Raw genomic sequence first — 27,614 nt, forward strand, 5'->3', positions numbered from 1 at the left:
GGCTTAATGGTAAAGTTCTCCAACATGATGACTTTGTTCTTTTGCAATTTCCTTCATTAATTAGTCATTTTTCAAAGCACACTGTTCATGTAGGGAATTGGGTGGGGGTATTTTAAAAATAAAACAAGTGAAATTAATTTTCATCAAAACCCATTCTACTTTGTAATGGCAGATTTAACTAGTCGTATCTGACTTTCACTGCTGATCTTCACTAATATTAAACTTATGTTTTTCATGAACTTCAAGACTTTTTTAAAAGTTCTTTTTCAATCAAAACAACCTACTAGATGATATTTCAAGCATAAGAATCTATAAGTAACAAACATTCTAAAAAAGCAGATTATAAGTTTAATGTAAAGCATAGTCAAAAAGGTTCCTGTTGATAACCCATTTCTAAATGGGCTTTTTGCCAATTAATGAGTGGATTATTACATTCAAATCCTTGAATTTAAAGAATCTTAGGAACAAATTTGAGTAATTTATCTTAATTAGGCACAGTACTCCATGGTTAGCACTGCTGCCCTACAGCACCAGGACCCGGTTCGATTCCAACCTTGGGCGACTGTGCAAACTCCACACAGACATTCTCCCTGTGTCTGCATGGGTTTCCTCTGGGTGTTCCTGTTTCCTCCCACAGTTCAAAGATGCTCAGGTTAGGTGGATTGGCCATGCCAAATTGCCCATAGTGTCCAGGTATGCGTAGGTTAGGTGGATTAGCCATGGGGAATGCAAGATTAGCGTTGGGGGTGGGTCTGGGTGGGATGCCGTTTGGAGGGTTGGTGTGGACTCGATGGGCTGATTGGCCTGCTTCCACACTCTAGAAATTTTATCTTCATTTTATTTTTCAAATACCTTCCTGTCTGTACAGTAAAATGTAGATATTGCATCTGATCTATAATTCACTGCTTGGGACGTTAACAGCATTCATGTTCTTTCAAGCACACTTTCAGTAACAACAAAGTAAATTTCACAATGTCACTTGATGATAGGATAGTTCTTGTGTTGTAAACTCCTTTCTTAAAATTACTTTTTATAAGGCTTGTGTTTTGAGTTCGATGGGCTCACTCCTAGGTTCTTGTTGCCCCTCAGCTTCTGGAGGGTGAGCTCCTTTAAGAATAGCCAGTCTCTCTGAAAGACCTCTCATCCTGGGGAAGAGGATAAAGTCATAAAGCAGTGCTGCTATAGCACCTCCTATGAGAGGACCTACCCAGAATACCTGCAAAAATAAAGAAATAAGAACAGAGTTGAGACAAATGATATTATCTTATTTGAATTAAGCACTTTTCCTCTATCTTTTTATATTTGATAGTAGCACACTGTTGTATTATGGAAACATTAAGGACAGGTCAGATCCTGTCCAGATGTAAACATTTTCCTGCAAGGGTCACTTTGTGATCAGGGGAAATTCCAGCTATGTTTCTTCTTCACTGCAAGCAGGGTGTCAGGCATCCTCAAACCAATCAGCCAACTTGGCTTAAGCCATACAACTTAATGATCTGAGTGGTGCAGTAGCTACCGTGAGTTAAGCATTTGTAATGTGTTTTACACAGGTTTTGCACAGTACAGCAATGGTGTGCAAAGTCTGTGTAATTGCATCCATTTGGTAGACTATTGAAAAGAAGTGGCTGTAAAAACCAGGATGCTTGTTCCTTTCCTCACCCAGAAAAAGTAAGGCTTTCTGATTTCCTTCCCCATACAGCCACACACTTTTTCTATGCTTGCTTCTGGATTGCAAGTTACAACATTGCAGTTTCTACAGGTAAAATCCGCCTTTTTCACTGCTTCGGAATGTACAGCTGTATTTTTTTTAAATTATAGAGCTAATAAGTTACCTTTCTACAAGACCCCTTAGAGATCCAGTGAGATGTTTTCTTTTCTCATGACAGTTTTTATAAATTATCTAAATTAGATTGTTAATGACAATTTGTGCTGAATTAGGGAGAATTTTACATTTTAATTAGAACATAAATCCCTCTTTAGGAGTTTAAAGCTCAGGAGAGGCCATTTTGCCTTTTAAAGTAGTCTTTCAGATTACTTGGGAATCAAGAATACACTTAAAGAATATTTCAAACAATAGCTCAAAACTGGTACGCGGTGACTTACTGGAACTTTTGAAATTTCTGAATTGATGCATTTTCTAAACTGAAGCAATTACATGTGCAACCTCTTATTGAGTATGAGATAAGATGCAAACAAGGATAAATAAAATAAGTACTGTGTCTCCTTTGTAATGACCTTGTTGACCTCTATCCGAGGAGTCCTTGGTCATGAGTTGGAATGATGGGCAACTTTGCAAAGTTCTTGGGGTTACAAAAGTCACTATGGTTTCTAACTGGTTGCCTGGCTAGTGATTGAAGAAATCAACAGCCTCATGTTATGTGTTCTTTATTCAGCATCCCACTGTATTTTAGCTGAATTTTGTTTGTTCTTACCCAGTGGTTTCCAAAGTTTCTCGTAAGTATGGCTGGTGCAAAGGAACGGGCTGGATTCATTCCACATCCTGTATAATACAGCTGAATAAAAAGAAGATAGGCATAATTTCAAACCTTTTTGAACATTAGTTCATAAGATAGATGCTAATTTACAGCTGAGCACTCCATTTATCAATCAAATTTAATTTCCTGTTTAATTTCAACTGTTAGTGTTCAAAGTATGTAAAGAGAAAAGATCATTGGCCAATCAAACCAAATTCTTCCAGTGGACCACGAAGTCTAATTTGATTTTTTTTCACAACTATCCATTTCTTTCTGATAGTGCACTATGATAAAACTTCCAACAAAACAGTTGAAATTTGAATTGCCACAGTAAAAATTAATTGAAATTGCCCAGAAGAGGTTGATACAAGTATAATGGCAAACTGAATAATAATTGTCTTTGCTTGATGTTCATATATGTGTACCTTTTGGCATAAGTTACTGAATAATGATTAAGAGCATGACCCCTGGGTAATTTGTCTCCCCTTCCTAGCCCAGAGGTGAGTGGGAACTTTGGTCTATTTTAGAACCTCAGTTGTGCCCTGGCTGGGATAGGCTAACTCACTACACACTGGGTGTCTTCTTGGTCTATATAACTCAATGTCACACTAAGTAATAGTACATAAGTTTGGATAGTGCGCATTTACCTTTGTTTAGTCTAGTTTCGACTCTATTTATTTTCTATTTATAAAGTTGCAGACTTACCCCAAAGAAATGACCCACAGTGAGAGAAAAACCAATGATGATAGCTGCTGAGCCCATAAATCCATTTCTGCGAATGTCTGTTGTGGCAAAAATACAGAGAACGAACTGAAGAGTAAGGAATATCTCCACAGCTGTACCCTGGCCCAGACCCACTCCAGCATGCAGCTAAAGAATATAAAAAAAACAATGGAAAATCATAACAGACTAGAAATTAATTTAGGAAATATTTACAGATGTCATTGATTTTGTTAGCAAACAAAAATATTCTATAAACTGCATAGACACATAAAATTTTAAAGCCGCCTCCTTTCCCTTGTGTATTTGGGGTGAGTCCATTTTAGGGTTTTTAACATTTTAACATTTAATGGGTGCTATATGATAGAACGGAGTGCAACTTTGGAAAAGTGACTCAGTCAGAACTAATAATGGTTGCTCATTAAGTGTCATTCCTTTAGAGTCAAACAATCACTTATTCAAATTATCCTCAATTAGATTATTTTACTATGAGAGTCAAAATCACTGATTTATTTTTCCAATCTTCTTGACATCACATTACTACTACCTTTTGTGAATCAAATACCCACTAAACAACTGTCTATTGAGCTGTGAATTATCATTAAATTTTTGTGTCTATCAAATTGAGGGATATCCGTGCTGGATAGATAATGCAACTATTCCACTTTTGGAATTGGTGTTAGCTTCAAACAGTTGGGTAAAACCAAAACTGCCTCTACTTTACCGTAATTGTATGTTTTTGTCTTCAAGCTCAAAAAAGCTTGTATCACACCAGTTGTAAGGTTTTCATTTTCCATGAACTACTTTTCCATGACCTCTGAGTGAGAGTGGAAATTTGTGACAAACTAGGTATAATTCAGATTTGTGGAACCATGTTCATATGGAAATAGTTTGAAACCACCCAAACTGGTTTCAGATATGGTTCTGTAGGTAGCTAGTCATGATTTTAAAAAGGAAGCTTTGTGAGGTGTGTAAGGTGGGAGGGGGAATATAATAAATAAAAAGGTAATGCTTTAACCTACCTCCCATCACGAAGAGAGTTGAATTATGATCTTCCACAACTGTAAGAAAAATCTATGCCTGTGAACTTAACACTGGAATAATGTATTACATAATCTAGGGTTTTCTTCAGCTTATTGGAGACTTAGATCATCTGAGAATTCAATCACAATCATAGTGAAATTTGACCAAAAAGTTTATTTTTAAAAATAACTGCCCTCTCTGCAATCCTAGTAATTTCCTATTTTCCATTTACACCACAAAACAGTCTTGAAGAAAGGATGCATAGTTTTCTAGTTGTGCTAAAGGTTAACATTTTTCTGCAACTGATATCAAACATCAATCGTGACTCTAATTATTCTTCACTCCACTCTGTTCTGTTGTACATTCTACAACATTTAACTTTGTGAGAGTAGGAAATGAAACAAAACACTTTTTTGAAAATGAAAGCTGGTCAAATGTTGACTATGCACACTTTCAGTATATTAACAGTCACATTTATATATGTCATTAGCTTATTGTGCATGTATCACACAAATGTTTTGCCATTGTCACAGGAGACTCAACCCAGTTGTAAATGTTTTGCTTTCTTGGCTGATGATCTGAGATACCAGACAACCCCTACAAAATGCTTTATTCTAATAAATTATTTGCTACAGTAAGCAGTTCATAGCAGGAATCCATGGCATGTTGAATTGAAAATCTCAAGTGATCAAAATATACATAAAAAATCTGTCAAATACAGTGCGCTACCACTAAGTCCAGTCCCTAATATGCAAGCAAGTACATAGAAAATGATGATCGATCAGTTAATCTTTTTGGGTGGAGTTAGTTGAGGGAGAATGCTGAATAAATGTGGAGAATCACTGCTCTTTGAGTAATGCTATGGAATTTTATTGTCCGCTTAACACCAGAATAAGTACATGGACCATGTGTTTTGAAGAATTATCCTCTCTTTGTAGTCATTAAATCTAAGGGTATTATAAATTTATTGCCAAACTAAGTGTTTGATCTTGAGGGATGGGGGAGAGGGGAGGATGGATTTCAATTAATGATCTTGTGGGAAGTGTCGATGTCCTAGTGATCGATCATGCATTGCATCCTATACAGCCTAATGGTAAACTATGCAATTGAGCCCTGGCAAGCTGCCAATTGATTTTGCATCCAGTAATTGGTGAACCAGTAATCCTTCCCAGGCTAGTGCCAGTTCTGGCTAGTTGTCTTGGTCATTGGCATACCAGTGGTTAATTAGTGTTCAGCTTTTAGCGCAGACTTAGAGACCGCCATTGGTCTTCTCTCTGAAACAGGCAGGTAGCTGAAGGGGAGTGAATATTCATCTGAACCTTGGGAGTGGAGATGTTGCAGAATTACAGCACATTTTCCTGGTACTCGAGAATGACTTGTAATGATTGTGGCCAATTTACATTTTAATCACCAAATATTCAAAGCTTTGACTTACCAAAATCGAAACCTAAAAGCATCTTGAATATTTATTCCGATGGAATTCCATCGGAATTTATACTGAAAAATTTATACTCAAACTGAAAATGTTGAAACTAAAAGATAATACTTGATGTGATTGAGCTACTTCTGTTAAAAGATACTTGTCATATCCTTAAATCTTTCAGCTACATGTCAAAATTTTTCCTATATTGCCAGCTATTCTGAACTCCATTGAGTTAGTACATCGGCAAATGCAGGAACAACTTAATTCGCATCAAAAGCTTACACAATTACTAGTAATTTTTTGGCGCACAGCAAGATTCCACAAACAGCAATAAGAGTGATTCCGAGCCGGTCTAGCTTAGTCTTTTTTAGCGTACAGTCAAATCCTACCACCACAACTCCGATCAATAATTACTTAATAGGTGTTGCTGATGATTTGTACAGTCCAAGAACACCAAATCAAAAATTGGATCAATCAAGAGTTAGCTTGCTTTGTTGTTTTGTGCACAGGAGGATTCCGTAAAAGGTGAGATCCATAATCATCTGATCTCTTTTGGTGCAGTTTTACCCACAGCAAGTTTGCAGGAACTGCCATGCGATCACTGCCCAACTAGCCTGCTTTCGTGGCTTGTTGCGTACAGTAAGGTCCGACAAGCAGAAATGCGATCACGGACTGACTTTGCGTGGCATTTTGCGCACAGCAAGATCCCACGGAGCAAAGGTTAGGTCAGTGACTATTGAATTCGCTTTGGTATTTTCCATAGAACTGGATGTCATTAAAAAAAGTCCCATTAATGACCACTCTGGTCAGTTTTCGTGAATGTTTGCGCACAGCAAGATCCCATCAAAGAGCGACTTGTTAACTAATCGGCACTCCCCTACCCAGCAGCATAAACCATCCCGCGGGGTTGTCCTGATCAGTACAAAACCAAAAGCATCGGCAATGCATTTAGTCTGTTTTAGTGACGTTTGCGCACAGCAAGATCCCACCAATGACCACTCTAGTCTGTTTCAGTGATATGTAAGCACAGCACCATCCCAGGAATAATAATTTCACTCTCGTCTGCTTTAGTGATGTTTGCGCACAAGATCCCATGAACAACAGTCCCACGAATGATCACTCTAATCTGTTTTAGTGACCCTTTGCGCGCAGCAAGATCCCAATAACAACAATCTGATCAGTAGCCAGCTAATCTGTTTCGGTGTTTTGCGCACATTCAAATCGCACGAACAGCAAGCAATGAATCAGAGGCCACTTAATTTGTTTTGGTGCTAATTTGCATACAAGCTTCCAAAAGCACTACTGAGATTAGTGACCTATCCATGCTCTTTGTGGTTTTGGTACTATTGGTTGAGAATGGAATCTTGCCCAGGTCACCAGCAGAGTTCTACTCTTCAAATATCGAATTGGGATTTGTTCGTTTATACATCACACGAGCTGTCATTGCCACTGAGACATACATTAACATTTGCGAGTGAGTTGTCGCTTTGTTTTATCATTTGCGTCCATAATGTGAATGCACTGACTTTAATTGCAGCCGCTGTCCATGCTCACCTTGATGAGCTATTACTCCGATTGCAGCCTTTAGTCTAGATGCTAAATGGGGCTGCTGCCAACAGTAAATGGCTTTCCTGGAGAAAGCAATAGTTGTGCATTTGCTCTATAGCACTGCAAATGTGTGGGTTTTACTGTATTTGAAACCGCCTGACTTCCTCCCGCCGAGTTATTCTGACCGCGATATCAGCATCTGGACAGCCCACCGGACCACTTAATCCGTTTTGCAAATCTTGGAAAAATATCCAATATCCTTTTTAGACTTGATACCAGTTTGGGAGATCGAAACCATTCACTCTGATATGATATTTGGATTGTTCAAACCTCCTGCCATGAAAGTTCACCCTCCACCCCCAACTCGTTCCCAGCAAGATTTAATATATCAGTTAAAGCGATAGGAAGGGGGTCGGTTTTCTTCACATGCCCCGCCAGACGCATGTATCTGTTCACCAAGACCAAACGTTAAAGCTGCTACTGTAACATGTAAGTCCCAAAGCCTCATACTAGAATCACTTCTGCGAATAATGCAAACGCCAAGAATATATGGGGAGCTTTTAAGTCAATCAGCTTGTCACTCCAGAACTAGTAGTAATTCAAGCTGAGTGAAGCCTGCTATTGCGTAGTTTTAAAAAACTTTATTTCCCAGCAATTTACAAGAATAAAAATTGTATGCGACAACCAAAGCACCCTGTTCTGTCCTACTTGCTAATATCTCAAATCAGCTGGAGGGTTTCATTAACCTTTGGGCAGATTTCTAAGACCCTGAAAATGTCCAGACTGGTCCATTTAACGCACAGGGCCTTTATTGGAAATAAAATTCCTAGGTAACTGCGCCTGAGAAAAGTAACCCTGCAAGTACAGCTACAAGTGAACACATTCAATCATGTTATCTCAAGTATTGAAACAGAAATTAAGGCTTCTTAAAACGCATGACATTTCAGGAAACATCTATCAAATTGATGGGGCATTCTCAGGCTGTCATTTTGGATGCATTTGGATACTTATCTCAGAAACACTCAAATCAGCAAACATCTCAAAACACGCCAGATATTTAACATAGCAATGATCACGAAATACTACTGTTCCTAATTTCAGTAATCGATTTTAAAAAGAAAATGCGCACCTGGTCTACGTTTGAGGGTTAACCGCTAAAATACAGAAACATGATTTTTTTTTCCTTTGCCACATTCGCCCCTAAAGAAAGCCTGGAGTTGGACAGCATTTTATGCATCGTCGACCTCTCTTAGAGAAGTCCATAGAAATATGCAGGAACAGGGATGGTCTCACCCAGATTTTTAATGTAATTTTCTAAATATATGGCTCATTTTGTTTTGATAAATACTAAAAGTGACAGATTTAAATGCGAGTATGAATGGAAACGAAGTCTACCAAGACTTTGAACCTTCCTACAACTCAAGCTTCGGTTAAAGTTCTGTCTGTTTTCACCTTGTTGATTATATTGCCGAACTTCCTGTATTTTCATCGCTCAATAAACTTCACTGGATTAAACAGGATCGATCAGTCAAGGAGATCCACACAGAGAAAACCTGACTACCGTTCCATTTTTTTTGTTTTAATTTATCTTACATTATTGCTAGGTTAGAACCAGAAATAAATTATCTGTACTTTTCAAAACTTCGGTTGATTTGTCAAGATATCACATTCTTGGCTAAGAATTGCCGTGTTTACGAATTTTCAGAAAATGGCGAACTTCTTAAAATGTTGAATGATTTATTTGCATTTCGAGAGGAAAATCTCTTAATTTTGTTACGCTTAATTCCCAGCGGTAGGTAGATTCCCAAACTTTCCTTCCTAAAGTTCAGGCTGACTCACAATTAAGACGTTTCTTGAATACGTTCTGGAGAGCAGCATTCCCGCTTCATTCAACACCTTCAAAAGTGTATACAGCAAAATGCAGCCATACTGATTGATTATGTGCACTCACCGCTTTGACTCACAACAGACGAAACAAATACCTATTCAAAGTTGGAATGATGCCGTTTTAAATGACCAGAGATTTGTAAAGCTAGCGGAGCAACTTCCATCCCGGCACTTCAGATTAATGTTCTTTTTGAAAGATTTCAAGCACCAATTTACCGGGTTTGGTCGCATATTTCGCTGTCATTACACGTACTGCATTAATTTCCACATCACTTTTTTTAAAAAAATTATGCCGGCTGGAATATTGCAATATGATGCTTTATTTCCCTTTTCAAATCAAATAAAATTTAAACATCCTCGCATTAATTAGTTCAACGGAAACGTTTTAACATAGATCCAGATGTATTTTATTTCAAATATTAAATTATCAATTCGATAAAGTTTAGATTTTACAGCGGTTCAATTTGATGATATAGATTCTCGATTAATGTGTCTCGTATCTTTATACTTTGAAAATTGCGTTAGTTAATATTACCCCAATTCATTCTCAAAGATGTTTCATACTCAAGCCCGTTGTTTCAATAAATGAAACTTTTAGAAGTACTACTTATGGTCTCTACACGCTTACACCGTTATATTTTTTTGAAACGCCTTTCGAAACTCTGTTCATACTTTGACTTTCCAAGACATTAACTATTTTTCTATTTAATACTCGCTTTCAAAATAAGGATTTTTTTTCCCCTCCAGATTCATATTTTAAGCTTTTTTCTCCTCTTAAGTGTACGTTTACCAACATATTTACCGTGTTGAGCCCCAGGTTGCCCCGGACCGAGGGAGGGGTGACCCCATACAGCACAGCTGCCCCCGCCACTGCCCCCAGGAGCTGAGCGATCATGTACATTACACAGCGGAATATGCTCAGCTGCGCCCCCAGCAGGTAGGCGAAGGTAACGGCCGGGTTGAGGTGTGCCCCGCTGACATGTCCAACCGCCTGTACCAGGGCAGCCAGGACAAAGCCAAAACCCAGAGAAACCAGCAGCACGTTCATGGGGCCCGGAGACCATCGCATGGTAAAGCCCAGTCCAAAAAATACGAAGAGCATGGTGGCAAAAAACTCTGCAAAGACTGCCCTCCAAAAGGAGATAGACTTCAGCTCCCACATCATTCCCGATCTTCCAAAAAGCAAACTATTAAAAGAAAACAGAAAATAAAAAAAAAAGTGAAGTTATCTCCTCACTCCTCAAACATTCCCCCCAAATTTAATTGCACAGAATGACTATTTATAGGGGACTCTGAATCTGACAACATTATCTGTGGGAGGGACCTGTCCTGTTTGTCATTACATTTAACTGTTTCATCCCAGCGCACTAGGCATATTCCAGTGATTTATATTTCCCCCATCCTATTTCTGCAATCGACTATATACTTGGTAACGATTCTCAAAAATAAAAGAGCAATTAGGAAGGCAACGAGGGTCCATTAAATTAAATTAAATTGTGAAAGTAAAAACTTAATATCTTACAAACCCCTGAATAGCAAAAGGACATCAACGAAAGGTAAGGTCACAAAGGGATGTACAAGATGAACGCAGATTAGATTCCCTACAGTGTGGAAACAGGCCCTTCGGCCCAACAAGTCCATACCGACCCTCCGAAGAGTAACCCACTCAGACCCATTTCCCTCTGATTAATGTACCTAACACTACGGGCTATTTAGCACGGCCAATTCACCTGAGCTACACAACTTTGGACTGTGGGAGGAAACCCACGCAGACACGGGGAGAATGTGCAAACTCCATACTGAAAGTCACCCGAGGCTGGAATCGAACCTGGGACCCTGGTGCTGTGAGGCAGCAGTGCTAACCACGGAGCCAGTGAAATGGCAACAATGAAGACATTTAAAGTAGAAAAAAGTGAAATAATTGACAAACTTGAATAAAGAGGATAAAATCCCTGTATGGATCAATGCACACTAAAAAAAAAGCTAGGAAAGAGATTACAATATACATTTAATAGGATCGTGCCAGAGGACTGGTGGGCAGCTAATGTTACTTCAACATTCAAAAGAAAAGATAGAACAAATCTTTGGAGCTACACACTAGTTAACCTAATGCTGATGGTAGGAAATGTAAAGGCACCTTTCCTCAAAGTTGCAATTGAAAACATTATGAACATGAAAGTATGTTGAAAATTTGCATGGATTGCAATAAGCGTTATGCTTGACCAACCCTGTTGAATTATTTGAGAAATTAACAAAGAGTAGACAAGGGTAATCCAATTGATGTAATCTATATTGTCTTGCAAAATGCCTTCAATAAGGTACAGCTGAGTAAGGTCAGACCATATGGATTTAGAGGACAAGTAGCAGAATGGATAGCAAACTGGCCACAAAGCTAAAAACAAAATATAAAGTTACTCAGATTCGAAAAGATGGGAAATGATAACATACAGGTAATGGTGCTGGTGCCGCTGTTGTTCACCATTGATATCAAGATTTGGTCTTGAGAATCAGCAGTACCATATCAAAACTTGCAAATAACCCCAAATTAGGCAATATAGTTAATGTTGAGGAAGATTGCAAGAAAACACAAAAAAAGTTGACAAACCTGTAGAATAAGTGTCTAAATGGAAAGTTAATTTCAATATAGATAAGTGCAAGGGGATACAAATTTATAGGATGAATAAGAAAGCCAAATATTCCATGGAATGTAAGACTTTAAATGGGACGAACCTCAAAAGGATCAGGGAATCACATTATAAGTAGCAGCACAGGTCAACAAAACCATAAGGTTCGGGTGTAATTGAGTACTGGATTACTAGAATTCAAAGGCAGAGAAATTATATTAAAACCTTAATGTGACCACTTAGAAAAGTATGCACAGTTCTAGTCTCCATTTTACAAAAGTGGAATAAATGAAGAAGTTGCAACTTTTTTTTTGAAGCGGGCACGGGAATTCAGAGGTTATAGTTATCAGGAAGGATTGAATAGGTTGGGCCTGTTTCCTCTTAAATAAGCAGACTGAGGGATGACCTGGAAAGAGGTCTTTAAAGGTATGGAGTTTAACCAGGAAGGCATAGCGATCGTCTTTCCAATTCTGAGGATCCATCTCCATGAATATTCAATAGTCACATAAATCCAATCAGCATTGTGGAGACATTAATTGGGTGAAGTTTAATCTCCATATATACTCACCTCTGAATTTATGTCAGACATGGTTCAGTTGGCGCATTCTCATTACTGAATCATAAAATTCTTTGTTTTGAAGTTCTACTCCAGAATGTGGACAAACAGCAAGACTGACATTTCAGTGAGAGAGTGCTACACTGTTGGAGGTGGGGTTTGTTTTTGGATGAGATGTTATAACAGGGCCCAGCTTTATGCCCTCAGATGGGCATAGGAGATCCCAGCTCCAAAGATGTGTAATAGCATTAGAAAATATCTGAATTATCCCATGGCCATTGCTTTGAAGGGAAATTGAAGGATTCTCCTCAGTGTCCAGGCCAAGATTTATCCTTCAGTCAATATCACAAACACATGATCTGGTCATTATCGCACTGCTGTTTAAGGAGATTTGCGGTGGGCAAGTTGATCATATTTCTTATAAGAATGATTACAACTTCATTAATACTATTGACTGTAAAGTGCTTTGAAATGTCCACGGGTCATGAAAGGTGTAAGACAAATACAAGGCTTTCTGGACTTTTTTGAATAATCACTACATGTGCCACTGTGAATTTTGAAGCAATCTCGACACATGTTTCAGTCTGAACACTTAAATAATGCTCAGCACCTGGTGAGATGTGAACAAGTGGACAGACAAGGACACAATTTCTGTTCAAGTTCCTCCTAAATATGTTATAATTTGGACCAGTAATTTGCTTGCGGCTGTTGATCGATCAAAAACGGTAAATAACCCAAACTGCGTCCTAATGATCGATGCTATTTAAGGAGATATGGACGTCTGACTTTGCCTGCAGGGTTAATACCGAGACATGCTGTGGGGGGCGGGGATTTGGTTTCATAAACGGTTAGATAACAATTGGAAATTTTCCTGCTTAATACTGTCATTGTCCGTGCAGATTTGATAGGATTTGATACGTTAGCCCAGAAAAAACTCATTTCATTTCTGGAGTTTCACTACACACGCTTCGAAACCCTGCATTCGAGAGAATGTAACCGAACATTGTGTGATTGGATTATTGTCGATGTGAAGTCATGTAAACCTAATGGCCCATGTTTGCGTTGCATATGGGAGATACCAGAGTGACTGAACAGAATCCTTGAGAGGATTGGGTCTTTTAGAAGTAGGCAAATACATTACTGGTATGCACGTTACATTAAAAGGAAACTCGCTCTCTCTTCGGGTGTTGTCCCTCAGTCCTTTAAATCTGCCCTCATCGCCGTTGTTCTCAAATAAAACCGTTGTCTCATTGAAACAATCATGTATATTATGTTGAAGAGATCTGAAATAACAGTGCACATTAATAGCAGAAAGATCTGAAAACGTAGTGAACATTACAATAAGGAGATTTGAAATGACATTGCACAATGTATTAAGGAGTTATGAAATGATAGTGCACATTATATTCAGGGAGATCTGAAATAACGATGCGTCTCTTATTCAGGAGATCTAAAGTAGCAGTGCACAACATACTATGGAGATCGAAAATAACTGCACGTCATATTATTGAAATCAGAAAAAACAGTGCACACCATGTTCGGGGAGATCTGAAATATCATTAGGAGATCTAACATTAGAGTGCACATCATATTCAGGGAGGTTTGAAATAACAGTGCATGTTACATTAAGGAGATATGAATTAATAGTGCACATTATATTCAATAAGATTTGAAATAACTGCGCCTTATAATAAGGAGATCTGAAATAATAGTGCACATTATATTCAGCGAGATCTGATATTACATTGAATATGTTGTTCAGCAGAAATCTGAAATAACAGTTCACGTTACATTCAGCATGTCCTCAAACAATAGTATATGTTACATTCAGAGTATCTTGAAATAATATTGCACATTAAATTCAAGAGCATTTAGCAATGAGTAAAAAAAAATCTAATCTAGCCAGTGATGCCCACATCCTGCAAAAGAATAAAAGGAAAGTTGCTGTAGGCACCTATTCTATCTAGGCAAAAGTGAGGACGGCAGATGCTGGAAATCAGAGTCTAGATGAGAGTGATGCTGGAAAAGCACAACAGGTTAGGCAGCATCTGAGGAGTAGGAAAATCCCGAAACGTCCTATGAAGGGCTTTTGGCCGAAACGTCGATTTTCCTGCTCCTCGGATGCTGCCTGACCTGCTGTGCTTTTCCAGCACCACTCTCATCTAGGCACCTATTCTATCTAGCTGTCACCTGAAATAATTGTACATTGCATTCATTGCAGCCTTGCAGTAGCTTCATCTAGGAAGGTCTTGTTGTAAAGGTGCATAGTTCTCTGTGTCATAATTCTAAAATGGTTAATAGAATATTTGTATTTTTTATTCATTTGCTTAAAAAGCCAGCTATTTTCCCGTCCTAAAACTCAAGAAAATACTCTCCTACTGATACTATGTTGCACAGTGATACAACAAATTACAGCTGTCATAATTGTGGAATAAGCATTGATATCCAGAACGAATATACTACTAACCCTGAGTAGATAAGCTGAGCAGCAGGGAACATTTAAAAATGTGCAGAAGTCCTTACCCACTGAGTCCATCTGCCTGCATTCATCGCTTTAGTATTTTGCAGGATGGATTCTGTCATGAAGCAGTTATTCGTATTTATTCCACTGACCTATATATGGTTTTGGTCTGCATATGTTCCAATTTCAAGACAAGAATTTTCTCTGCAGTCTGCTAAGTAGGATTGGAGTATTTCATCACTCTCTCAATGTGTGCTTTGTTGAATGCTGAAGTTCCTGACTTTGACAAGTATTGTTGACATTTTAAAATGATTTTTTTCCTCCCTTTTTGCTTTTCTAGTCATTTCCATCTTGTTACACTGTAGCAGTGCATGCTAATAGCATAAAAAAGCACAAAACAAGAAAATGGCATTTCAACCTTTAAACACATTTTTTCTATCGATCATGCACAATTTGAACTTTTATGGAGTCTGTCCAACTTGTTAATCTCTTGAATGAAGTTTGTGTAGTTTTTACTTGTCATCCAAAAGTAAGTCAGCAAAATTTCAATATCTATGTAAGCATACAACCACCATTATTCACCCTTGATAAGATTTTCTTCTGAGGAATTCTATGATCATAGCTCATAACTACCTTGCTGCAAAGGAAACTTCATAGAAACATAGAAAATAGGAGCATTTGTAGACCATTTGGCCCTTCAAACCTGCTCTGCCATTCAATATAATCATAACCATTCCTGTTCCCACTTTCTCCCCATACTCTTTGACCTGTTTAACCCCAAGAACTATATCTATGTCCTTCTTGAAAACATTCAATGTTTTGGCCTCTATGGCTTTCTGTGGTATTGAATTCCGCAGGCTCCCCTCTCTCTGGGTGAACATGATGAGGAGATGCCAGTGTTGGACTGGGGTGGACAAAATAAAAAATCACACAACACCAGGTTATAGTCCAACAGGTTCATTTGGAAGTACTAGCTTTCGGAGTTGCTGTAAAAGGAAAGTTGCTGTAGGCACCTTCGTCAGGTACCTCGTGGGGCAGGATCATAAGACAGGGCGGAAGTGAGTACTGCAGATGTTGGAGATTAGAATCGAGAGTGTGGTTCTGGAAAAAGGTTGACTGAAGGGCTTTTGCCCGAAACATCAATTTTCCTGCTCCTCAGATGCTGCCTGACCGGCTGTGCTTTTCCAGCATCACACTGTCGACAAGGATCATAAGACAGTTGATCCTGTCCCACTAGTTACCTGATGAAGGAACAGCACTCCGAAAGCTAGTACTTCCAAATAAACCTGTTGGACTATAAGCTGGTGTTGTGTGATTTTTAACTTTCTCTGGGTGAAGACATTTTTCCTCATCTGAATCCTAAAAGGTCTACCCTGTGTCCCTAGACTGGGACCCCTGCTTCTGAACAGCCCCACCATTGGGAACATCCTTCCTGAATTTATCTTGCCTAATCCTGTTAGAATTTTATAGATACGCTATAAAATTTCTATAAAATATGATTTTTCTATGAGATGGCACGGTGGATCAGTGGTTAGCATTGCTGCCTCACAGCGCCAAGGACCCAGGTTCAATTCCAGCCTTGCACGATTGTCTTTGTGGAATTGGTGGAATCTCTGTGTCTGTATGGTTTTCCTCCAGGTGCTCCGGTGTTAGGTGTATTAGTCAGGGGTAAATATAAGGTAGGGGAGTGGTTTTAGGTGGGTTACTCTTCAAAGGTCGGTGTGGACTTGTTGGGCCGAAGGGCCTGTTTCCACACTGTAGGGAATCTAATCTAATCTCACTTCATTCTTCTACACTCCATTGAATATAGTCCTAACTGATTCGGCCTCTTTCCTAGCTATTCTTTTAACCATGGAAGGATACAGCAAAAAAGGAAGCCATTCAGTGTATCACGCCTATTCCAACCTGTTTGTTTACTCAAAACATGCAAGCCTGTTCCTAACCAGACATTTATTGATTTTGCAAAACAAAAATTAAGTAACACAACATCAATTGGAACTGTGTTGCAATTATGTACTGTTTTATGAAAAAAACCTCAGTGACTTAGAGCTTGTAAATAAAATTCTCATGTAATAAAGTTATGCAAGCACCATCCAAGTTACCTAGCCTACGTCCACTATAGTTATTAATGAACATTTCAAAGATGTGGATCATATTCCTTCTGAATGATTCTTTCTCCAGTGAGAAAGAAGTTCAGCTATGCACATTTTTCTTCATAGTCCGAAATCCAGATGATCCTTGCTACTCTTTGAACTTTAATCAATGCTTCAGCATTCTTTTGAATTTAGGGTGCCCTAAATGTTATATGACCTCTCTAATTTTCTATAGAAGTTATGAAAACCTGTTTTCAATTAGAATCCAATGCATTGGAATATGTAGTTACCCTTGTTCATAATAGCTTCTTATTGATTAGATAATTTTAATGCTTGTCCAAATGTCACTATTTTCTTTTCACCTTTGCTAATATTTATCCCTTCAATTTCTAATCATTTTATGTCTCCTGTTTTAACAATTCTTAGCTTATATTTGTGCATGTTAAAATCTCTCTGCCTCGAAACTTAATTCTGATGTGAAGAAAGTGAATAATTACAGAGAAAGAGAGTTTGATATCTTTGTTGGAAAGGTTAGTTGGCAACTTCCCGGTGAAGATTTCTGAACAAGTTTGGCAGCTTGGCTCTCGTTACAGCCTACAATCCAATTCAGCCTATCTCTTCATCAGTCATTGGTTCCCTTTCAGATGGCGATTTAACTACTATGGTAGAAGATGCCACAAAAGCAAAAGCAACATCTTTTGATAAGATTCTCTAATGTCCTATTGAGAAACCATGTAGGGTTAAATCCACTTCCATATTTAGAGATGTGACTAGCTTGAGCATTTGCTTGTTATGACTGAGTCTTCTGAATCTTGCATGTGTTTCAACAGTCTGGCGGATATGCCACAAGAGACCAGCTTTACAGGGATGCTCAAATGCCACAATTATTGGGTCTGATGTTAACTTTGTCCAAGTAAATAAATTTTGAATGAGTTAAAAGTGTTTTCCTTTGGATTTACTGCAAGGTATGAAGAGAATTGTTCAATTTCTGGATCATGAGTTTGGGAAAATCTCAGTTTAATTCTTTGAGACCCCAAATTCTCAGCTCATTCAGATCAGTTATCTGGAATCAGACATTTTAATGAAAACACTTCATATTCTTGTGTCCATTGTAGGTCACCCTCACTGAGTTACTGCATTTTGACAGAATTCAGATGGATTACAGGAAATTTAATGATGTTGAGGTGCCAGTGTTGGACAGGGGTGGACAAAGTTAAAAATCACACAACACCAGGTTATAGTCCAACAGGTTTATTTGAAAATACGAGGTTTCAGAGCGCTGCTCATTTGCTCCCTGATGAAGGAGCAGCGCTCTGAAAGCTTGTACTTCCAAATAAACCTGTTGAACAATAACCTGTGTTGTGTGATTTTTAACTAAGGACATTTAATGTTGAAGATTCTCTTATTTTTGGAGTATAACCTATAATTCCAGCTTTAACAGAGAACTTGCATTAATTAAACACTTGCACACTTTCTTAAGATGCTTTTAAATATCTCATAGCCAAGGTATTACTTTTGTAATCACTGACATTACATGGTAGTTACCTTGTGTGTAACATGTTCCCTCAAACAGCAATGAGGTAGATAATTGACTGGTTACTTCATTTTTGCTGTGCTGCAGAAATCCAACTTGTATTCACCAAAGGGAAACATTACTATTGTTTTTATTTCATATTATAAATTTGGGGAAATGTTATGATCCCAACTGATGGTAATGCTGGACAAGTCAGATCCCAGAATGAAATCCTCCTAATAGATCATATGTTTAATTTTTGTAGTTGGTTACTATGATGGTTAGTCATTGAACATATGTACACAAGGCTTCAAATGGAATTCACCTGCACCTCTACACACATCATTTATTGCATCCGCTGCACCCGATGTGGCCTCCTCTATATTGGGGAGACAGGCCGCCTACTTGCGGAACGTTTCAGAGAACACCTCTGGGACACCCGGACCAACCAACCCAACCACCCCGTAGCCCAACACTTTAACTCCCCCTCCCACTCCACCAAGGACATGCAGGTCCTTGGACTCCTCCATCGCCAGACCATGGCAACACGACGGTTGGAGGAAGAGCGCCTCATCTTCTGCCTGGGAACCCTCCAACCACAAGGGATGAACTCAGATTTCTCCAGTTTCCTCATTTCCCCTCCCCCCACCTTGTCTCAGTCAAATCTCTCGAACTCAGCACTGCCTTCCTAACCTGCAATCTTCTTCCTGACCTCTCCGCCCCCACCCCCACTCCGGCCTATCACCCTCACCTTGACCTCCTTCCACCTATCGCATTTCCAACGCCCCTCCCCCAAGTCCCTCCTCCCTACCTTTTATCTTAGCCTGCTGGACACACTTTCCTCATTCCTGAAGAAGGGCTTATGCCCGAAACGTCGATTCTCCTGTTCCTTGGATGCTGCCTGACCTGCTGCGCTTTTCCAGCAACACATTTTCAGCTCTGATCTCCAGCATCTGCAGCCCTCACTTTCTCCTTTTAACAAAATAAGACAGGTTTATTCCACAAAAGAAGAAAATCAAATAAAACGATGTATGAGAGTTTAGAAAGATCTTCACATAAACAGCAAAACAAAGTTTCAACCTGTTTCCCAGCAATATCCTTTAAACATGCTCAGTCTCAGAGAACCATCACTCCTAACTCAACTCTTTAATTTCTTACTTACCTGATTCTTTTCTGTTCTCCTTCTTGAACAGCTGAGACAGTTTCATGACTTCTGTTCAAGTCTGTTGGCATGAACCTCTTTTCAGTTCTGACAACTTGAAAACTTCTATGCAAACTCTCACAATTTAGAGGCGTCACAAAATAAAACCCTTCCATTAGGGTGAAATTTTCTTCTAAACTGAAAGCTTGATGCTTCTGTTTTGAAGTCAAAATAAACTTATGGCCTCTGACCTGTTTTCTCTTTTAATGTAAATTCAGCAGTATAAACATTTTATCGATTAACATGTCAGGTGTCCTGCTAGGCACTTGCATAACTCACCTCCTAAGTTCCCAAAGCCTGTCCATGATCCAAAAGGCACAATCAGGAGTATGATGGAATGCTCTTCATTTGCCTGAATGGGTGCAGCTCCTATAGCAACCAAGAAGTGTGACACTCACTCAGGACGAAGCAGCCTACTTGATTGACATACCTTCCATATCTTAAGCATTCACATCCTTCACTATCACTGCACAATAGCAGCAGGGTGTACCATCTACAAGTTGAGTGAGTGGGAAATTGCACGGCAGATGCAGTATAATGTGTATAAATGTGGGGTCATAGACTTTGGTAGCAAAAACAGGAAGGCAGTTTATTATCCAAATAGCAATAGATTGAGAAAGTGGGAGGTGCAACAAAATCTGGGAGTCGTTGTACACCAGCCCTTCAAAGTAAGCATGTAGGTGCAGCAGGTGGTGAAGAAGGCAGTGGTATGTTGGACTTCGTAGTAAAGAGATTCACGTACGGGAGCAGGGATGTCTTGCTGAAATTATATAGGACCTTGGTGAGACCACACCAGGAGTATTGTGTGCAGTTTTGGTCTCTTTATCTGAGGAAGAATGTTCTGGCTGTGGATGGAGTGCAATAAAGGTTTACCACACTGATTCCTGGGATAGCAGGACTGTGTGAAGAGAGAATGGATCAGTTAGGACTATTTTGACTGGGATTTAGAAGAATAAGGGGTGGGGGGTATTTCTTCGAAACCTATAAAATTCTAATAGGATGAGACAGGGTTAATGCAGGAAGGATGTTCCCTATGGGGAAGCTAGAACCAAAGTGACAATTTAAGGATACGGGGTAGGCCTTTTTGGATTGAGATGAGGAGAAATGTCTTCACCCAGACAGTGGGGAGCCTGCATTGCAGTAACTCACCAAGGCTCTTTCGACAACACCTTCCAAATCAGTGTTCTCTAGTACCTAGAAGGACTAGCTGCATGGAACCCCATCATCTGCAAGTTCCTCTCCAAGCACTCCCCAACCTGACGTGGAAATATATTGTCGTTCCTTCACTTTCATTGGGTTAAAATCCTGGAAATCCCTCCCTAACAGTACAGTGGCTGTTCCTACACCCAATTAATGCAACGGTTCAATCAGGGACAAATTAGTAAGTTAACAAATTAATTAGGGATAAACAACACGTGCTAGCTTTGCCAATGACACACACATCTTGTAAAAGAATTAAGATAAAGTTCCACCTTTCTCCAAACATTTCAGAATCATTTAAAGGAAAATGCCATGTAGGATCATCAAATAAAATGTAATAAAAAATTAATATTTCTAAACTTCAGAACATTTTTGAGTCCCTGGTATTTAAGGTAGGCCTTGTACAATGTTGACATGCATCCCCCCTTTTGAATGAATTGTCTCATTGTGTCAAGATTTATTTCAAAAACTGAATATATGTTGTGGAAAGCAAGTGTTAGGCCAACATTCCATTTGCCTTCCCTATTACCCACTGAGCTTGGATGCTAACATTTTGTGATTCGTGGATGAGGACTCCTAAATCCCTCTGTGCTGTAGCTTTCTGCAGTCTTTCTCAATTTAAATAATATTCAGCTCCTCTATTCTTCCTGCCAAAGTGCATAACCTCACATGTTCCCACATTACATTCCATCTGCCAAGTTTTTGCCCACTACCTTAACCAGTCTATGTCCATCTGCAGACTCTTTGTGTCATCCTCACTGAAATAACTCCACAGAGACTGGTATCCCGTCACCAAGTCACCCTTTATTTTCACATGAACAGTCTTTGACTTATAATACCATCTCATACAGAGTTGGGCACCAGTCGGTATCTCTGACACTCACCCTGTTTAACCTCTGCCATTTCCGTCACCTACAGTCAGACCCCATCACCAGAAATACATTTCCCTCCTCACTCCTATCTGTGTTTTGGAGAGACCATTCCTTCTGCAACTCCCTCGTTAGGTCCACGCCCCCCACCAACCCACCCTCCACTCCTGGAACCTTCCCCTGCCGCCGCACGAGGTGTGAAATTTGCACCCACACCTCATCCCTCACCTCCATCCAAGGCCCCAAAGGATCATTTCAACTCTGGCAGAGATTTCCCTCCTCATTTACTCTCAATGTGGTCTCCTCCATATCTGGGATATCGAGTGCCAACTCACAGAGCAGTTCAGGCTCACACATACTAAGCAAACTCAATGCCCTGTGGCCAACCACTTCAAGTCCCCTTCAAACTCCCCTAAGAACATGCAAATTCTGGGCTTTCTCTATCGCCAATCAAAGCTACCCACCGAAGCCACTGGAGGAAGAACACCTCATCTTCTACCTCGGGATCCGACAACCATCAATAATGACTTCACTAGTTTCCAAATCTCCCTTCCCTCCACCTCCTCCCAGATCCAACCTTCCAACTCAGCACTGCTCTCTTAACCTGACCTACCTGTACATCTTCCTTCCCACTATTTCTCCTTCCCCCCCCACCGCCCCCCACAGACCTATCACAATCATCTCCTACCTACATCCACCTGTCACCATCCCACCTACCTTCCCCCTCCAGTCATACTCCCCCACCCCTATTTATCTCTCAGCACCCTTTCCCTTCCATATTCCTGATGAAGGGCTTATGCCCGAATCATTGACTCTCCTGCGCCTTGGATGCTGCCTGACTTGCTGTGCTTTCTCCATCACCACACTTTTTGACTTTTTTTAATATGTCGACCAGAGCTCCCTGATTGGACCAGATTAACAGCCCCAATTGGGGAGCTCATATTGTATGAGGTTCAGTTGGCTGATCTTGTTACAATCAGTACACTCACCATTTGCATTTCCCTTCAGTCAGATAACCTCTGAATTGCCAAAAACTTTTAATATCTGGATTTTTAAAATCTAAAATCAATTCTTGATTACACTGAACCAAAAGCAAGCTAATGATCCTCAATATTTACACTTTCTGTCGTAAACCAGCACAGTACCAACACTCTTCCATTCACATTCTAGGGATTCCTGTTGCCTGACACACACTGTTATGGCAAGACCGAGTAATCTAGTTTTTCTTCAAGTTTTCAGAAAAGTAATCAACCACATGCCAAGATTTTAAAATCCAAACTCTAAAAGATTGTAAATATTTATATGATAAATCAGACATTTTTCATTACAAAAGAGAGAAGCAATTCCAACTTGGAAGAAGGAAACTTTGAACAGACACTCACTCTTGGTTACTCTCATGCCCTCCCTCGCAGCTAATTATAGTGGAATATTGGACCAAACGTTTGGTTTCGTCACCCTTATCTTTGCTGTGCTACAGTGGCTCCCAGTACACAAGTGCCTAATCTTTAAAATTCTTATCCCCTTGTCAAATCCTTCCATGGCCTCTCCCCTCCTTCCCTATCTCCATATAACCTACAGTCACTCAACACTCCAAGGATTTGACATTCCTCCTTGGATTCTTAAGTATCCACCATTCCTTTTGTTCAATCATTGGTGGCTGTGCCATAACAACTGATACCCTAAATTCACACCGGAATCTCTTCTAGGGTAGAAGTGACCTATACAAGAAGGACTTGAATTGGAAAGGGACTAATATCCTGGCAGGAAGATTTGCTCGTACTACTTGGGAGGCTTTAAACTGGTAAGAGGGTAGGGAGGGGATCATGGGACCCAGAGAGATAGTGAGAAAAAAGATCAGTCTCAGGCTGGTACAGTTGAGAAGAGGAGAAAGTCAAGTAGTCAAGGTAGGTGAGAGCAAGGCAGAGAATAAGGTAAGATTGATAAATTAAACTGCATTTATTTCAATGCAAGAGGCCTGACAGGGAAGGCAGATGAACTCAGGGCATGGTTGGGAATATGGGACTGGGATATCATAGCAATTACAGAAACATGGCTTAGAGATGGACAGGATTGGCAGCTTAATATTCCAGGATACAAATGCTACAGGAAGGATAGAAAGGGGGGTAAGAGAGCAGAGGGAGTGATGTTTTTCATAAGGGATAGCATTACAGCTGTACTTAGGGAGGATATGCCTGACACTATGCCCAGTGAAGTTAGCTGGGTGTAACTGAAAAATAAGAAAACAATTGTCACCTTATTGGGGGACCTCTGGCAGCTCATTAGGACCCCAATAGGCACCCCAATAGTCAATGAGAAATTGAGAAGCAAATTTGTAAAGAGGTCTCAGATATCTATAAAAATGAGAAGGTTATAATGGTAGGGGATTTTACTTTCCAAACATAGACTGGGACTGTCATAGTGTTAAGGGCTTGGATAGGGAGGAATTTGTTAAGTGTGTACAAGAAAACTTTCTTATTCAGTATATGGAGGTATCTACTAGAGAAGGAGGAAAATTTGACCTACTCTTTGATTGAGGTGTCAGTGGGGGAGCACTTTGGAGCCAGCGACTGTAAAATACTGATGGAAAAGGATAGACCGAATCTAAAAGTTAAAGTTCTAAATTGGAGGAAGGCCAATTTTGACAGTATGAGGTAAGAACTTCCAAAAGTTGATTGGGAGAGGCTATTTGCAGGTAAAGGGACGGTTGGAAAGTGGGAGGCCTTCAAAAGTCAGAAAATGAGAGTCCAGAGACGGTATGTTCCTGCAAGGGTGACGGGCAAGGCTGGTAGGTGTAGAAAATGCTGAATGACGAGAGAAATTGAGGCTCTCGTCAAGAAAAAGGAGACATATGGCAGGTTCCAGTGAATCCCTCGAGGAGTATAAGGGCAGGAGGAGTATACTTAAGAGAGAAATCAGGAGGTACATAGGGGGAATGAGATAGCTTTGGCAAATAGGGTTAAGGAGAATCCAAAGGGTTTGTCTCTGTGGGAAGCTAGGGAAGTGATTGCTGGGCCCTTTGCTGAGATATTTGTATCATCGATAGTCACAGGTGAGGTGCTGGAAGACTGGAGATTGGCCAATGTGGTGCAATTATTTAAGAAAGGAGGTCAGGAGAAGCCAGGGAACTATAGACCAGTGAGCGTGACATTGGTGGTGGGCACATTGTTGGAGGTAATCCTGAGGGACAGGATTTACATGTATTTGGAAAGGCAAGGACTGATTAGGGATAGTCAACATGGCTTTGTGTGTGGGAAATAATGTCTCACAGACTTGAGTAAGCTTTTTGAAGAAGTGACAAAGAAGATCGATGAAGGCAGAGTGGTGAACGTTGTCTGTATGAACTTCAGCAAGGCAATTGACAAGATTCCCCATGGTAACTGGTTAGTAAGGTTAGATCAAATGGGATCCAGGGAGAGCTAGTCAATTGGATACAAAATTAGCTTGAAGGTAAGAGACAGAGGGTGATGGGGGAGGGTTGTTTTTTGGACTGGAGGCCTGTGACCAGTGGTCACAAGGATCAGTGCTGGATCCACTGCTTTTAGTCATTTATATAAATGATTTGGATGTGAACATAGAAGGTATGGTTAGTAAGTTTGCAGATGACACCAAAATTGGAGGTGTAGTGGACAGCGAAGAAGGTTACCTCAGAGTACGACGGGATCTTGATCAGTTGGGCCAATGGGCTGAGGAGTGGCAGATGGAGTTTAATTTAGATAAATGTGAGGTGCTGCAGGGCAGGACTTATACACTTAATGGTGAGGTCCTGGGAGTGTTGCTGAACAAAAAGATCTTGGAATGCAGGTTCATAGTTCCTTGAAAGTGGAATCACAGGTACACAGGATAGTGAAGAAGGTGTTTGGTACACTTGCCCTGTTTTGGTCAGTACATTGAATATAAGTATTAGGAGGTCATGTTGTGGCTGTACAGGACATTGTTTAGGCCACTTTTGGAATACAGCGTTCAGTTCTGGTCTCCTTCCTATAGGAAAGATGTTGTTAAACTTAAAAGGGTGCAGGAAAGGATTTAAAAAGATGTTGCCAGGGTTGGAGGATTTGAGCTAGAGGGAGAGGCTGAATCGGCTGGGGCTGTTTTCCCTGGAGTGTCAGAGGCTGAAGGCTGACCTTAGAGAGGTTTATAAAATCATGGGGGGCATGGATAGGGTAAATACTCAAGATCTTTTTCCGAGGGGTAGGGGCGTTCAAAACTAGAGGGCATAGGTTTAGGGTGAGAGGGGAAAGATATAAAAAAGACCTAAGGGGCAACTTTTTCACACAGAGGGTGGTGTGTGTATGGAATGAGCTGCCAGAGGAAGTGGTGGAGGCTGGTACAATGACAACATTTAAAAGACATCTGGATGGGTATGTGAATAGGAATAGTTTAGTGGGATATGGGCCAAATGCAGGCAAATGGAACTAGATTAATATCGTATATCTGGTCAGCATGGACCGAAGGGTCTGTTTCTGTATGTACAGCTCTATGACTCCATGACTATGGAATTCCCTCACAAAACATAGAAATGTAACTCTCCACCCTTTTCCTCCTTTCTGACCCTTTTTAAAATGTACCTCTGTAACCAAGATTCGGGAAGACCACCTGACCTAATCCTTCTGAGGCTTTGTTAGTTTTTAATTCATTCCTCCCCACTGTATCCTAGCAGGTTTTACCATGTTAAAGATATAGTATAAATGCAAGGTGTTATTTCTTTATTTCGACAGTGGTGGAAAATCACGTGATTTGCAGCTACTGCTTTCACTAGCTTAGCATTTTTACATCAGCTACAAGAATAGATTTTGCAGCAGCATACAAAATATATCAAGTATATATGGCTTGTGAGGCTCTACAATGTATTTGCTTTTTTCTATTGAATATTGCCAGCTGGAGTACAATGGGTGAGAGCAGTGTGAACCTGATTATGCAAGTCTATTATACTGAGAGTTTATTCCAGTACAATTCTGCTGATGTTGACACAGCTAATGCCTGGGCTTGAATTCTCCAGGCTTCTACTGGTTGGAGAACTAAATAAATACTGTCCGAATAGTAACATATCTCTGACCTTTCTGAAGAGCATTGAATGCCCTCTAACCCCCTCTCCCTCTCAAAATAATTGGGAATTGCCTATACTTAGTTATATTCTTATCTCAAATATCAAAGACTCAGTGTCAATGAAACAGTATTTATTGTGAGCAAGATAATTAATTCTTCATACTATAACCATCTAAATAAACCTGCAGTTGTATAAGGTCCTATATGACAGTGTGATATTGTGAGAGAACTGCATCACTTAGCATTGATTACAGTTTTTTATAAAATGAGCAAGGCCACTTGCACCAGTCTAGTACTAATTCATGCAGGCCTTGAGGTTTCCTGATGAAGGGCTTTTGCCCAAAACGTCGATTCTCCTGCTCCTCGAATACTGCCTGACCTGCTGTGCTTTTCCAGCACCACACTCTCGACTCGAGGGGTCCATGTTTGATTCCTGTTCCATCATGAGTTTACTGGCCAGTAGGATTGTACAATTCACCTCAGCATTCTAGGTCAATGAAAGGAAAAACACCTATTGTTATTGCTCTTAACTTTACTGGTTTTTTTATTATCATGTGTATCTAAGTACAATGAAAATCTTTGTTTGCGGGCAGTAGAGGCAGATCATAGTAAACAAGAACATACAGATCATAGGGTGAAAACACTTGGACAGAGGCATGTAAAGTTACATTGCACAGGGTGTGCACAAGGCTAGATCAATATTAACAAGATCAACATTACTTGAAGTTAGAGAGTCCATTCATCAGTCTAATAGTGGCCGGGAAGAAGCTGTTCCTGAACCTGCTGGTCCGTGTGTTCAAGCTTCTGTATCTTCTGCCTGATGGAAGAGGTTGGAGGAGAGCATTACTGGGTGGCATGGGTCTTCCTGATGTTGGCAGCCTTTCCGTGGCTCCGAGCCGTGTATATGGAGTCCATGGATGGAAGGTTGGCCTCCGTGATGGTCTGAGCTGTGCACCCAACCTTCTGTAGTTTCTTCCAG

At 40.0% G+C, this 27,614-nt stretch overlaps 2 protein-coding genes across 2 annotated transcripts in view; one reads left to right on the top strand and one right to left on the bottom strand.

Annotated features, from left to right (window-relative positions):
• Window positions 1–27,614, top strand: part of LOC148134655 (uncharacterized) — a 268,788-nt gene that overhangs the window by 53,412 nt on the left and 187,762 nt on the right. The gene's annotated exons all lie outside the window — the stretch shown is intronic.
• Window positions 336–10,302, bottom strand: LOC122543350 (lens fiber major intrinsic protein-like). Its single transcript, XM_043681936.2, has 4 exons — window positions 9,878–10,302; window positions 3,180–3,344; window positions 2,433–2,513; window positions 336–1,216 (listed from the first exon to the last, which is right to left on the bottom strand). The coding sequence occupies exons 1-4, from the start codon at window positions 10,238–10,240 to the stop codon at window positions 1,031–1,033; spliced, it is 795 nt and encodes a 264-aa protein (XP_043537871.1). The 5' UTR covers window positions 10,241–10,302; the 3' UTR covers window positions 336–1,030.

The sequence above is a fragment of the Chiloscyllium plagiosum genome, unplaced genomic scaffold, assembly GCF_037043375.1.
Source record: "Chiloscyllium plagiosum isolate Xiang-an unplaced genomic scaffold, Cpla_swu_hap1 HiC_scaffold_53X, whole genome shotgun sequence".
In the NCBI taxonomy this organism is placed as follows: domain Eukaryota; kingdom Metazoa; phylum Chordata; class Chondrichthyes; order Orectolobiformes; family Hemiscylliidae; genus Chiloscyllium; species Chiloscyllium plagiosum.

What these genes read in the sequence shown, in the direction of transcription:
- LOC122543350 (XM_043681936.2), bottom strand. Translation starts at nt 10,240, where the DNA reads ATGATGTGGGAGCTGAAGTCTATCTCCTTTTGGAGGGCAGTCTTTGCA. An exon ending in GCAACCTGGGGCTCAACACG is followed by an intron (nt 3,345 to 9,877) that starts GTAAATATGTTG and finishes TATATTCTTTAG; the next exon opens with CTGCATGCTGGAGTGGGTCT. An exon ending in GAAACTTTGGAAACCACTGG is followed by an intron (nt 1,217 to 2,432) that starts GTAAGAACAAAC and finishes TTATTTTTGCAG; the next exon opens with GTATTCTGGGTAGGTCCTCT.